The following is a 13,789-nucleotide window of genomic DNA, read 5'->3' as shown; positions in this document are numbered from 1 at the left end:
TGGCCACCTTCACTGACAGCAAGCCTGATATGCAGCAACAGCAGGAGTTCTCCCCACCTGCCTCTCCTCCTCCACCGAAACCTTTTACACCTCAGACCACGGTGAACAACCATCAGCTTCAGTTTCCCTACTTCGCCCCACCGTGGGCTGCACCTTATTTCTCTTATCCAATGCGTTTGCCTCATTGGTACCCTTGGCCAGCTCCTACTGCCACTCGACCTCATGCTTCTTGCACGAGACCACAAGCTCCTTCTGTGCCTCCATCTCCAGCTCCATCTACTTCTAGAGGACCTGAACCCCCCTCGGAAGATGTGGGCCAGGGACCATACCCTGATTCGCTGACTCCTAACTCTCCATCAGCTCCAGACAGAGCCCTCATGCCTCCGCCTCCACAGAATGTGGACAACCTGAAACAGTACCAGGAACTTTTCAAGAGGGTGGCACTCAGCCAAGACATACCTTTTAGAAAACGTCCAGGAGACACCACACAAACTCCTCAAAATCCTTCAACCCTCTGCACCCTCAAAGATAGCACTTCCCATAAATGACACACTCCCAGAACCAGCTGATGCTCTCTGACAGACCCCGCCTCTATCTTACCAACTTGCAGAAAGGCTGAACGCAAATATTATGTTCTTGCTAAGGACGTAGACTTTTTATTCTCTCACCCACAACCAAATTCTCTTGTAGTGGATGCAGCGACCCACAGGACAAAACAGTCACACTACTGGCCCACCCTGCAAGACAAGGACCTCAAATGTGTTGACACCCTGGGTCACAAGGTTTATACCTTCTCCACTCTGCAATTCAGAATTGCAAACTACTCCACCCTACTTGCAAGCTATGACATTGATAACTACAATAAACTCTTTGACTTTACTTCACATTTTCCAGAGGACAGGAGAGCAGACTTTAAATCAGTCCTTGTCGAGGGCCAATTTGTTTACAAAATGGCCCTACAAGCATCTCTAGACATGGCGGATACAGCTGTCCATACTACCACAGCTGCTGTGGTTATGTGTAGAGCTTCCTGGCTCTCTGCATCAGGTATCCCCAAAGACCTGCAGACCAAAGTGAAGGACCTCCCCTTCAATAAAGACAAACTTTTTTCCAAACAAAATGGACAAGGTCCTTCACATCATGGAAGACTCTAGAGCAACCCTACACACCCTGGGCATCTACCCATCAATTCCCAGGAGACAACGGTATCAACCTTACCAGAGGCCACATACACCACAGTGTCACTGGCCTCAGAACAGACCCTACAACGTGCCTAGAAATTGCCCTAGATCTCCTAAGCGCAGACAAAACCAAGCGCAAACAGCTACTTCTCACCCTCCGGGAAATAAACAACAAATTTGAAGCGTTGGTTGAGGGTCTGCAGGACCACTCCTTAACTCCGCTGCCTACTTGCCCATTTGGCCACGGCCTCCAGACTTTCCACCGTGCCTGGCAGAAGATTACACAGGACCGTTGGGTCCTAGAAATAGTTCAGTCCGGCTACTCCACCCCTTTTATATCCCACCCTCCTACCCTTCCCCATCCCTCTTCAGGGACCCCTCTCACAAGCACCTACTTCGCATAGAAGTGGATCATCAACGTGATCCATGATCAAGTGGAACCTGTGCCGACACAAGCTCTACCTTCTGACCAGAAAAAGACAGGGGGATGGAGGCCTATTCTAGACCTATGCCGACTGAACAAATTCGTAAGCATACAAAAATTCAAGATGGTCACACTGGGCACAATAATACCTGCGCTGGAACAAGAGGACTGGTTCACAGCCCTTGACTTACAGGATGCCTATTTTCACATATCCATTCATCCGTCCCACAGATGCTTCTTATGCTTCACAATCGGACACGACCATTTCCAATACAGGGTACTCCCTTTTGGACTCTTCACAGGACCGAGAGTATTCTCCAAAACCCTAGCCATAGTCGTGGCCCACCTCTGCAGACATGGGATTATACTTTTCCCCTACCTAGACAATTGCCTCATCAAGGGCAACTCATATGCCTAGACGCTTCAAGTTACCCATTTCACCATCTCACTCTTCCACACTTTTGGCCTACAAATAAACGCCCAAAAATCTACCCTGATGCCTACACAGCAGATCAAATTCATTGGCGCTCACCTGGACTCAGTTCGAACCAGAGCCTCACTACCACACACCAGATTCCTCACTATCCTACACTTCACACGTACGCTCTCTGTTTGTCCCAGGATACAGGCAAGAATTTGCCTGCAGCTCCTTGGACACATGGCAGCCACTACCTTCGTGGTCAAGTACGCCAGGCTGCACATGAAATGTCTTCAGGGTTGGCTCAACTCAAATTACAAACCCAGCAGGCACAGCCTCTGCACGCTACTGACTCCTCCAGCGAACGTATTAGCTTCCCTGCAATGGTGGACGAGACCAGAGAACCTTTGCATGGGCTTTGCCTTCCAACAGCAATCCCCCACGCTCATGCTCATCACAGATGCTTCCCTAATCGGCTGGGGAGCACATTTGAGGGGACACAGGGCACAAGGCCGCTGGTCCGTGCCAGAGACGCGTCTACACATAAACCTCCTAGAGCTCAGAGCAGTGAGACAAGCCTGCCTTCACCTTCTTCCCCTCATAAAGAACAAATCTATCCGGATCCTAACGGACAATATAGCGTGTATGTTTTACATCAACAGACAAAGGGGAGCACAATCGCACTCCCTAGGCATGGAAGCCATCCGATTATGGAATTGGTGCATACAAATTGTTGCGTCATACATACCTGGCTGTCACAACACTACTGTCGATGCGCTCAGCAGACACTTCTTCAGAGAACACGAGTGGGAATTGCACCCCACAATACTACAACAGCTCTTCGCCCAATGGGGCACCCCGTCAATAGACCTCTTTGCCACAACCCAGAATTGCAAATGTCACCTCTTTTGCTCCAGAGCGGGATTCGGGACTGCATCCCTCGGAGACTCATTCCTCATCCTGTGGAACAACTCTCTCCGATATGCCTTTCCACCAATCCCTCCGATACATAGGGTCCTTCGCAAGATCAGAGACGACAAGCCCCAGGTCATACTCATTGCCCCAGCTTGACCGAGACAGTCATGGTCCTCCATGAACTCTCCCCAACAGACCAGATCTCCTTTCCCAGGACAACGGACAAATTCTTCACCCCCAGCTCCAGAAACTCCACCTGACAGCATGTTCCTTCATGGTTCCAGACCCATGAATTAGCCTGTTCTGAGCAAGTCCGATATGTCCTCCTGCATATTAGAAAAGACTCCACTCATAAAACTTACCTGCAGAAGTGGAAGCAGTTTTCCCTGTGGTGTTCAAACAAACAGTTATCACCCCATATCGCAACCCTTCCTAACATCCTGGACTACCTCCTAGAACTAAAACAGAACGGACTCTCGCTCAGCTCCATCAGGGTACACCTAGCGGCCCTTACCACCTTCCATGATTCATTAGACGGATATTCACTCTTTGCCCACCCCACCATAAAACACTTCCTCATGGGCCTACAAAATCTCTACCTCGAGATTTACCCTTCTGCAGCTGCATGGAATCTCAATCTCATTTTTCACAGTCTTATGAAACCTCGATTCGAGCCCTTAGCTACTTCATCTCTTCTTCATATGTCCATGAAGGTAGCCTTCTTGGTTGCTATAACATCAGCAAGGAGGGTAGGGGAAATAAGCGCCCTGATGGCCTACCCTCCCTACACAACCTTCTCCAAAGACAGTAACCTTGCGACCCCACCCTAAATTTCTCCCTAAAGTGGTATCCACCTTCCACCTTAACCAACCAATATACTTACCTACATTCTATCCCAAACCTCACGTGACTCCACCCGAGGCAACGCTGCACACCCTCGATGTCAGACGAGCACTGGCCTTCTATTTAGACAGGACTAAACCATTTTGTAAGTCCTCCCGCCTATTTGTCTCCACTACCAAGCAATCAAAGGGTGCAGCCGTTTCTAAACGACTTTCCAAGTGGATCTCTGACTGCATCAGATCCTGTTACTGCATTCAAAATGCTCAACCGCCCAAAGGCATCAGAACTCATTCTACTCGAACCATGTCAACATCTGTTGCTTTCCTCCATAATGTACCTATTCCTGATATCTGTAAGGTGGCCACGTGGTCCTCTGAACACACATTTACTAAACACTATGCTATCACACAGGATACCACGGCAGACACCATAGTGTGCCATACAGTACTGTCTACAGTACTCACTGTCGCAACTCCAAAGTCCCACCAGCCTTAGTGGGTACTGCTTCATATTCACCTGGAGTGGAGCACCCACAAGGACACCACTTGAAGAAGAAGAGAAAGTTACTCACCTTGCAGTAACTGAAGTTCTTCGAGATGTGTGTCCCTGTAGGTGCTCCATGCCCCGCCCTCCTCCCCTCTACTTTGGAGTTCTGTACTGACTTCTCCACGGTAGAGAAGGAACAGGAGCGGGGGGCTGGGGCGCACGTGAAGCTTGCTCAGGCAGACTCTAACGAGAAAGCAAGACAGCAGCTAAGCACATGCGTCCCGACCAGGCACTGCTACTGAAAATCTCCGATCAACGGCGCTGGGATGCACCGTCACCTGGAGTGGAGCACCCATAGGGACACACATCTTGAAGAACTTCAGTTACTGCAAGAAGAAAAGGAGTACTTGTGGCACCTTAGAGACTAACAAATAAATTGGTTAGTCTCTCAGGTGCCACAAATACTCCTTTTCTTTTTGCGAATACAGACTAACACGGCTGTTACTCTGAAACAAGTTACTGCAAGGTGAGTAACTTTCTCTTTCAGCTAGCAGTATTTATAGTATGATTTTAAAAGTTACAAAACTTTTTACGTGTCACTAAAATCCAACCCCAGGTTCGTATCTGTTCCTTAACTTGTTCTGTTTTGTACTTTCCTTACCTCTATTTTGGATACTACGTCCCAAATCAGTTGGGCATAGAGGTACATCCCAACCTGTGCTAGGACATGCCACTACATGTATCTTGGTTTTGACAGGCTTCCTGTTTTTAATTCCAAAGCTGACTTCAGCTTTGGAAAGTGTTGTCGGATATTTGATATGGGTGAACAGAATTGTGGGGAGATTGTAATGTGTTCAGTTAACATAACTTCCCAGCACATGGTATTAATGATGTGTGTGTGTGTGTGTATTATATTAATATTGTGCATGTAATACCCATTAATGTGGTGTATACTATGCCTAACATATATGTATCGGCTAATAGTTTCGAGCAACCTCTGGTTAGGCTCTTGCCCCAGCTAGCCTTTCCTTCACAGGGCTAGCTCAAGAGGTCTAGTCCCTCTCTGTCAGCCACCACTGAGCACAGCTTTTCCTCTTTTATCTCCTCCTTCCAGGCATGACATCTTGCAAGGGTGTAACCGAGAGGGGCTGATTGGGCCCACAGGCTCTCATTAATCCCTTCTTGGTCATTGTGGGAGCTGTCTTTCTCTTCCGCTGAATCTCCAAATGCCAGTGTGACTGGGGCAGGTTATGTTAGGCCATCCCAAGACTAAGACTGGTCTGTGCAGAGATGGCTTTTCATGCAAACACTGTGTCACAAATAATACAACACAAAATATGCCTCTTGAAAACTCACAAAAATATTGCACCATAAATAAATGTCTTAATCTAGGCATACTTAATCTCAAACAAGTGGCAAACTCAGTACACTTCCTGGGAGACCTACTCAGCCTAACTCAGTTACCACATCACCTAGCTAGCTCCCAGACTCATTCTAGCCATTGCCAAGTAAAAACTGCCTCTGTCTCCAGCCTGTAGAACAAAACACACACACAAAAAAACCTGCTCAAAACCTGCCCGGAAAAAGCTTCCCACTGAGCTCCCATCATTAGAGACCATTCATCTGTGAGCTATCTGGGGCTCTAAGTCCTCCTATTACTCCACCCCAATTAGGCCTAAAAAGATCTCCTGTACAAATGCCCCTTAGTTCCTTTGGCTCATAGGTGGCTACTCAATCACAGCCACGTCAAAGACCTAGCTTGTCAAAAACTAAACTCTCAAATCCTCTTCCACTGTTGACAACTCCACTATCCTCAGTTTACCACTGGGTCCCAATTGTTATAATATTTAGCACCACCTCCCTCTCTCTTACGGGAGTCCTGTCATTAAATCCTGCCTTGTTTTATTTTCCAAAACGTTAATTTCCTGTCTGCTTCCATTGTGACAACATTTTTGCAGGGTTTGATTGTTGCAAGCCTTTCTCTCTGGCCTCCCGAAAACATGCCTTCCCCTGAGAAGTCTGTCCAAATAAGTGCCACCAAAAACATTCCTTGCAAAATGCTTCCATCATTGTCAATCTCTCATTGTTGTTGGCTATCTGTTGCCTTCCTTAATCAAACTAATCTTTGTTCTTGCCTTCAAAACTCACCACAGCATACCTCTGTGCTCTTGTATCCTTTTGTTCCACTCAGTTCTCCTTTAACCCATACTACTGCTCTCTGTATCAACCTCCTCTTTCTGCCATTGTGTACAGTGTTGCCAACTCTCACAATATTTGAGTATTTTATATAGGCCTCAGCTCTTGGAGCCATGTGATTGTGAGGATCTCACAGTTTTTTAAGTTTCTAGCTGGAAAATATGAATGGTACAGGTTCAAAACCCACAAGGCAAAAAAAAGAACCCAAACTCTGTTCTTTAAAATCTTATGATTTTGGGGGACTTGACTCATTTTTTGAACCCTTGAGGTTGTCAATACAGTTTCTTTCATGTAAATCCCTATACCTGGAACTCCCTCTCTGACTCCTATCTGCAACACCTCCAACCTCTCCTCCTTCGGGTTTTTTCTCAAAATGTGCTACTTCTGGTAGCCATGAACAGTACAGTCTATCTTTTTTTTTTTTTAAGTGGTGTGTGGCCCTCATGATAAACACTACTTCCCAAGTGACTGCAGAATCTTCATCCTAATCTGCCCCCAACCAACCCTGTACTATTGTCTTCACACATCGTTTTGTTCCTAACTTATGTGTGAACTCTTTGGGGCAAGGCTCTGATATCTGGTAAATGCTGTCCATATCTGTGGCACAGCATAAATGGAAAGTAAAACCAATTTGATGGCAAGAAGTGCATAGTGGACCTACTGTACTAATGAGATATGGCACAGTAAATATTGCATGCTAAACTTGGGTACAGGTTCCATTTTTCAGATTAACAGTAAATAGAACTTTTTTCTCTTTCAATTTAACAGAAATTGCCCAAGTTATTGCCTCTTACACAGCAACAGGACCTGAACAACTTACCCTTGCTCCTGGTCAACTGATACTCATCAGAAAGAAGAACCCAGGTGGCTGGTGGGAGGGAGAGCTCCAAGTTAGTGACTACTACTGTTTTTGTAAAATTCCACATCCATATTTTGCTTTATTTTTCAAAGGATGGACAGATCAGTACCTCGGGGGGGGGGAGAGAGATTATTATGCAACCAAAATATTTGAAGCATACACCTTCACATTAGTTCTTTAAAATAAAATATAAAATTATCTAAGGTAATAGCAAGGCATTTTGCCATGCTATGGGTAATAGAAAGATACAAAGGACAAATTTGGGGCTAATCAACTCTATTTCTTCCACCGGTCTTGCTAAATTTCTTTTGGTCTAAACTCACCATTTAAACTGGTCATTTTTTTCCGTTGAAAAGATTAGTGGGTCTCAGAGTGATAGTCAGTTAATTTCTTCACTGTCTGTCCTTTCTTCACCGTTAATCTGCTCAATAAATTAATCAGTAAGGGTATGGTTGCCTAATGTTTAACATAGGCGTATTTTTATCCACTATGTGTAACAAAATTAAGTGTGATTAGGAAAAATTAAAAAAAAATTGCTTTTGACTTTAATTTAAAAGAAAACTTAAGTGATCCATTATATTACCTAAACTAACTGACTCAGTTTTTCTCAAATGAGAGCATATCTTGTGTGTATATTAAAAGAAATGTTTAAAGCTGGTTTTGGAAGTTTCAAGTTGGCCGCTGTTTCAAGTTCTTCATTCAGTGGGACTGTTTTGTCACAAGGGGGGGCTATCACTTTTACGAGCCTTCTCTGCAAGGCCCAGTTTAATGAAAAAAGAAAAAAAATGATTAACTTTTGCCAGTAAAAAGCACAGGATGTCAGAAAGTTTTAAAGTGATAAGATGCTTTAAAAATGGTTAATATTGTTAATACTATTAAAATAACCAACAAGTATGTTTGTTTTGTTTTTCAATCTTTAGAACTTGCTTCAGGTCAGTTCTGAAACTTTGACTTCGGTGCTTTTTAAAAACAAACCTAATTTTTTTTTCAGGCCCGCTTTGCAATCAAACTGATTTTTGTGTCTATGTGGTGACAATATTATCCGAAAGAGCAAAATTATATAAGTTTTTGTAATGCATATGCTTGAGTTTATCCAAACCTTAAATATTCACTACCATCTCCTCCCCTGCATATTTCTTTCCTGGTGGTTCTTCTCTCTCCCTTTGGGAGATCCCCTCACAAGTTAATTTCAGCAGCTTACTACATCACTCTTAATTTATAATGTAAAAGGTTCAAACAAGTTTTATTGCTGCCAATAAAAAAATACTTTAAAAATAGAAAAGTTAAAACATGATGCCTTTAGCAAGACTAACCACAATCAGCAACTAACAAGCAATGTAAATGTTGAAACAAACATTGGACTTTTATTGTGTGAAAAGCCATCTTTACCTTGAGTTCCCATAGTACCTAACTGTAGAACAGGTTTAACATTTAGGGTGTTTTTTTAATGTTTTATTAAATGGCTTAAATTGGGATTAAAACAGATTTAACTTTGTATTTAATTTTAAAAGCTTTAGGAACTGCTGTGAATACATGCTGCAAAACTCCATGCCTGCCAGGGACTATATTAATGTCCTCCTTGACTCTCATCATAAAATCAAGCCTGTAGTTGAATGAGAAGTCAGATTCACAAATTACAGAACACTTTGTATATAACCCAACCAATGCTGCAGGACATCTAACACAGCTTTTAATACTGCAACAATTCTTGCTGTAAGTTGGCAACATCAGAGAGACACCAGCAACCTAATAGTATTTTATCTGAAAACGTTTTGCCTATTGTTGCTACAAGTACTGCTGAAGAGTACTGTAGTGGAATGAAATTAGGAGGGGGAGGAAATCTATTTTTTTCTGTAGCATGTTTAGTTTGCTCCTTTGACAGCATTTTATAGTCTGTTTCCTGTGCTGGTTGCCTGGCTCTTTCATGCAGCATCTGGGAAAAGAGAAGCATTAAAAACCAGAAGTATGGTTGTAAAACATGAGTGGCAGGAGGTCTCAGGAGATGGTTTAGTATCGAACTACTTTTAATTCAATTTTTAAAAACATGGCTATGTTTCCAGTGGACACTTTTTCTTTTAAACTGCGGAAGAACCTATTTAGTTTGATTTTTGGCTTGAAATAATGTTTGTTCATAATTGTCCATCAAAAAGAAATAGAATCTTCACTGTAGCTCAGTCTGAAGGAGCTGGATTAAATATTAGCCAGAGTGACAATAAAGATAAAATAAAATCAAATGCTGTAGGACTGTTTTTTCCAAACAGAACAGAGATGCATATATATATAATAAATATATATAAAATCAGGCATTATATTCTGTTAGGCTTAAGGAGATCTTCCAGGACTATTTGGCTGTTAATAATCTATGCAGACTTTGAATCAGATCTAAAAAAATTAGGTTAAATTGGTAATCCAAGACGTAATACTGCACAGATGGCTGCTTTCACTAGAACTAAGATATTTTTGTTATGCTTTAAAAGGCAAACTTCAGTATAATATTAGAAATACTTACATCTTCATCCAACTACAAAAAGTAAATAGCTAAAAAAACACACACAAATCTTAAAAATAAAGAATTAGCACTAAAATTAGAAGCTGCCAATTTTACAGTTGTTGGTCAGAAAGATTTAAAAACCATTTCCCAAGCTTCTCTTCTGGTTCTTAGCTGGAAAGAAGAAGTTCATTGACAAAATAATCTGAGATTGTTCCTGTGAAACATCTAGCCCAGTTTTGCAGACAGGAACACTGGCATTGCAAGATCTGGATCAGATCTGAGTTCCATCTAGTTAAGGGTTCTGTCTCTAATTAATAATGCTCAGTACCAGATATTTCAGAGGAAGGAGTGACAACCCTGCAGTAGGCAGATATGACCTCCACATTGTCTCATCCTGATTTCCCTTAGTTAAATTGGTTGAAGCTCTGAAGCATGAACTTTAATATCCCTTTCAAAATTTGTTATTAATTATAGCTGGAGATTCTTGATATCCATATAAACGTCCAGTCCTTTTTTTTAATCTTGCTACGCTCTTGTCTGAATAAAAACGTGGAACGCATTTCCTATTCCACAGCGTTTGTCATTATTTTTGTAGCAATTGGTAACTGTTTGTGTATGTATTGTATGTTTATAATACTACGGCTATAGTTTGCTGTTCTCCATGTCCGCTGAAGGTAGGACAAGAAATAATGGAGTTAATCTGCAGCAAGGGAGCACTACGTTAGATATGAGTAAAACCTTTTTAACTATAAGGGTAGTTAAGCTCTGGAATGGACTTCCAAGGGAGGTTGTGGAATCCCCATCACTGGAGGTTTTTAAGAACTGATTGGACAAACAGCTGTCAGGGATGGTCTAGGTACTCTGGTCTTGCTTTAGTGAGGGGGCTGAACTTGATAACTTCTTAGTCTTTTCCAATCCTACATTTCTATGATTCTGTACTCTAATTTTAGCTTTTTAGAAATACAATGTGGGAGAAATCAATGTTTGCCAAGTAGAAAAGATACTTACATGAGTATCAGAATGTTTCAGTGCTCTTAAAAAAACCCAACTGTCTATATGTTCTTTAAAATCATTTAGCCTATTTCAAAGTGGTCAGTGTAACTTCAAATATAAAATTAAAATGTAGACTGAGTTACCCTGGCCTGGTCTGGGGGTCTGTTGATGTGCTTAACCCTCTGAAAAGAATTATTTTCTCATTAGGCACGAGGGAAAAAACGACAGATAGGATGGTTCCCTGCTAACTATGTAAAACTTTTAAGTCCTGGTACCAGTAAAACTACACCAACTGAGCCACCTAAATCAACAGTATTACCTTCCGGTAAGTAATGCAGTAATGTTCTCAAAATATTTGTTCATCTGTGTCACTTGTGTAGTTTAGAACTGGACATTTCTAGGGAATTAACTGTTATACTAGTCACTTGGGTTTCAAAGTTCCTTTCTAAAGTATTTCATTTTTCTTATAAAGAAAAGGAGTACTTGTGGCACCTTAGAGACTAACCAATTTATTTGAGCATGAGCTTTCGTGAGCTACAGCTCACTTCATCGGATGCATACCGTGGAAACTGCAGCAGATATTATATACACACAGAGATCATGAAACAATACCTCCTCCCACCCCACTGTCCTGCTGGTAATAGCTTATCTAAAGTGATCATCAAGTTGGGCCATTTCCAGCACAAATCCAGGTTTTCTCACCCTCCACCCCCCTGCACACAAACTCTCTCTCCTGCTGGTGCCACAAGTACTCCTTTTCTTTTTGCGAATACAGACTAACACGGCTGTTACTTTGAAACCTGTCATTTTTCTTATGAATTTCTATACAATTTCTTTATTTCATCTATAGAGTATTTTCTCATCTAACTTTGATCATATGCCTTTAGGGAAAGAAGACCAGTTGGGTTAACATGGAATATATCTGTCATACATATTTGCTTATTTTAATGCTAATGAAAGGATACAGGACTGGTAGCCCTAGAGACTGAAATATGCTGTCCACTAAAGATCCAGCCCAGGCAGTAACAAACCGTCCTACTAATGTATGTTAACTGTGGCAGGACCAGGTTTAGGGGTGAGAAGATAGCTCATTCTTATGTCCTGCTGAGTTTGCCAGTTTGGGTGGTACCTTTGTGGTAAGGACACTTGCCCATTAGGATCTGAAGTGAGACAATCAGTTTGTTCCACATAAGCCATTGAACGATATCCAGATGGTAATGTCTTCCATTGTTGTTGACTTGGCTTGGACTTACATTCGTACAGTACTTCCCTGAGCTATTCTCTAACCATTATCATTCCCTTGAGCGAAAAGGAGTCTATTTCTAATTGACTGTGTATAAAACATTGGACTTACACACTGACACACCAAGCATGCCGTCTGTCTTGATTTTCTGTCTCCAAATGTCTAGGAAAAGTAGTCCTAAGTATTTAAATGCTAGGGAACTAGATAAATCATGAAATTATAATGGAATACTCGAATGACTGAAAGCTGTCATCTGATATGTTCAGAGACCTATTTGAAAAGTATGAAATAAGTTTTTGGTGAAAGCAGGTGGCCACATCAGAAAAGTCTGCATCCCAAGTGGCACTAAATGGCCCTCTTCTTGGTAGACTTAGCAGGGAAACAAAAAAGTCAACTGGCATGAAGACTGATCTATCCTCTCACCACTGGTGAGGTAGCTCCCACCAGTTCAGGCGTGGGGCACACAAGCAAGGCATTGCGGAGGCACTTGTATTTTCTGTATTATAGGGCTGACAAGCTAGAACCTTTCACAAGCGCTAAAAATGTTCTATACAAATACATAAACATTCTAGTAATGTCTTTCATTATTGGTATCATGAATATTGGACACACCATCAAACATGATTGTATCAAATACAACTTTATATTGATTTTGGAGAGTGTGTGGAAGAAAAGAGACTGTCTTGTCTTTCCTTTTGTAATGATGATGTCCTCATTTGGCATGTGGTCAGTCTAATTGGGTGTCTTTATGGACGAAGTCTGGAGGTATGGGCTGGTGGAACCGAATATAGAAGGGTTTTTGTGCAAAGGAGCCACTTATGGCTGTGGGGAGTAGAACTGAGAAGAATGTTCATAAAAGGAGAGTAGTAGTGGCCAGAGTAGTGCATAGAGAGGGGTGTTTAAAATGTGCAGTAGCACATGATGTCTGGAGTTTGAAAGGGAAGGACTATCAGAGGCTGGTACCAACAACAGTTTGATGTGTAGCTATTTTTTCCTCTTTCTGCTTGCGCTGCTACTATACTTGTTGTTGTTGGGTTTGTGTATGTGCGTTCATCATAACATAACATGAATTGTGTGACTTTGGACACCTTTTTAAATTCTGTTGCATGGACACTTTTTGTCTATTAGGACCTTGAGACTTTCTTAATTTCTCACTGCTTTATATCTGTCCCCTTCGAAACCCGTGATGTGAGCACTGTCCTCCTAGTTTGAGAAATGAGCAGGACTCCCTTCATAGCCTGTGAGTGCCACTTCTGTTTTGCCACAGGTAAAGAGGTTATTTTATAGAAATACTAGGAAACCTCTTTCCAAGCATTCCTACTTATTTTAAACAATTAAGTGTGCTGCTTCCATGGTATTTGTAGCTTGTGCTGACGTGGAGACAGCCAGACAGGAACCTGGACTCTGATTCTAACCCATGTAACAGATAATGTGTTTAAGATAATCCCTGGGCCAACTGCACGTCTCTCTCTCTCTCTCTCTCTCTCTCTCTTTTTTTAAACAGAAACAAGGGGTACATCTACTTTAGGCTACTTTTATAGTTGTCTGTGGGTTTTGGAGCTGCTGTCACTGCTAGGAATGCAAGCAAATTGGGATCATTCCTAGGGCTTTCCATCTGAGATGAGGGTACAGTAGAACCTCAGAGTTTAGTAGTTTACATTTAACACGGTACTGTACTGTATTTGCTTCTTTTTTGTCTCTGCTGCCGCCTGATTGTACACGTCTGGTTCCAAATGAGGT

General features: G+C 42.3%; 1 protein-coding gene across 9 annotated transcripts in view; it reads left to right on the top strand.

The window, feature by feature from the left end:
- ITSN1 (intersectin 1) overlaps nucleotides 1-13,789 on the top strand; it is a 222,775-nt gene that overhangs the window by 173,097 nt on the left and 35,889 nt on the right. For all 9 annotated transcript variants that reach the window (XM_073361581.2, XM_073361520.2, XM_073361526.2 and 6 more), the window contains 2 exons: nucleotides 7,232-7,353; nucleotides 11,014-11,131. In XM_073361581.2, the coding sequence (XP_073217682.1) occupies nucleotides 7,232-7,353; nucleotides 11,014-11,131 (240 nt within the window). The remainder of the gene's footprint in view (nucleotides 1-7,231; nucleotides 7,354-11,013; nucleotides 11,132-13,789) is intronic.

The sequence above is a fragment of the Lepidochelys kempii genome, chromosome 1, assembly GCF_965140285.1.
Source record: "Lepidochelys kempii isolate rLepKem1 chromosome 1, rLepKem1.hap1, whole genome shotgun sequence".
Taxonomy (NCBI): domain Eukaryota; kingdom Metazoa; phylum Chordata; order Testudines; family Cheloniidae; genus Lepidochelys; species Lepidochelys kempii.
This window is presented reverse-complemented; position numbering and strand designations above follow the sequence as displayed.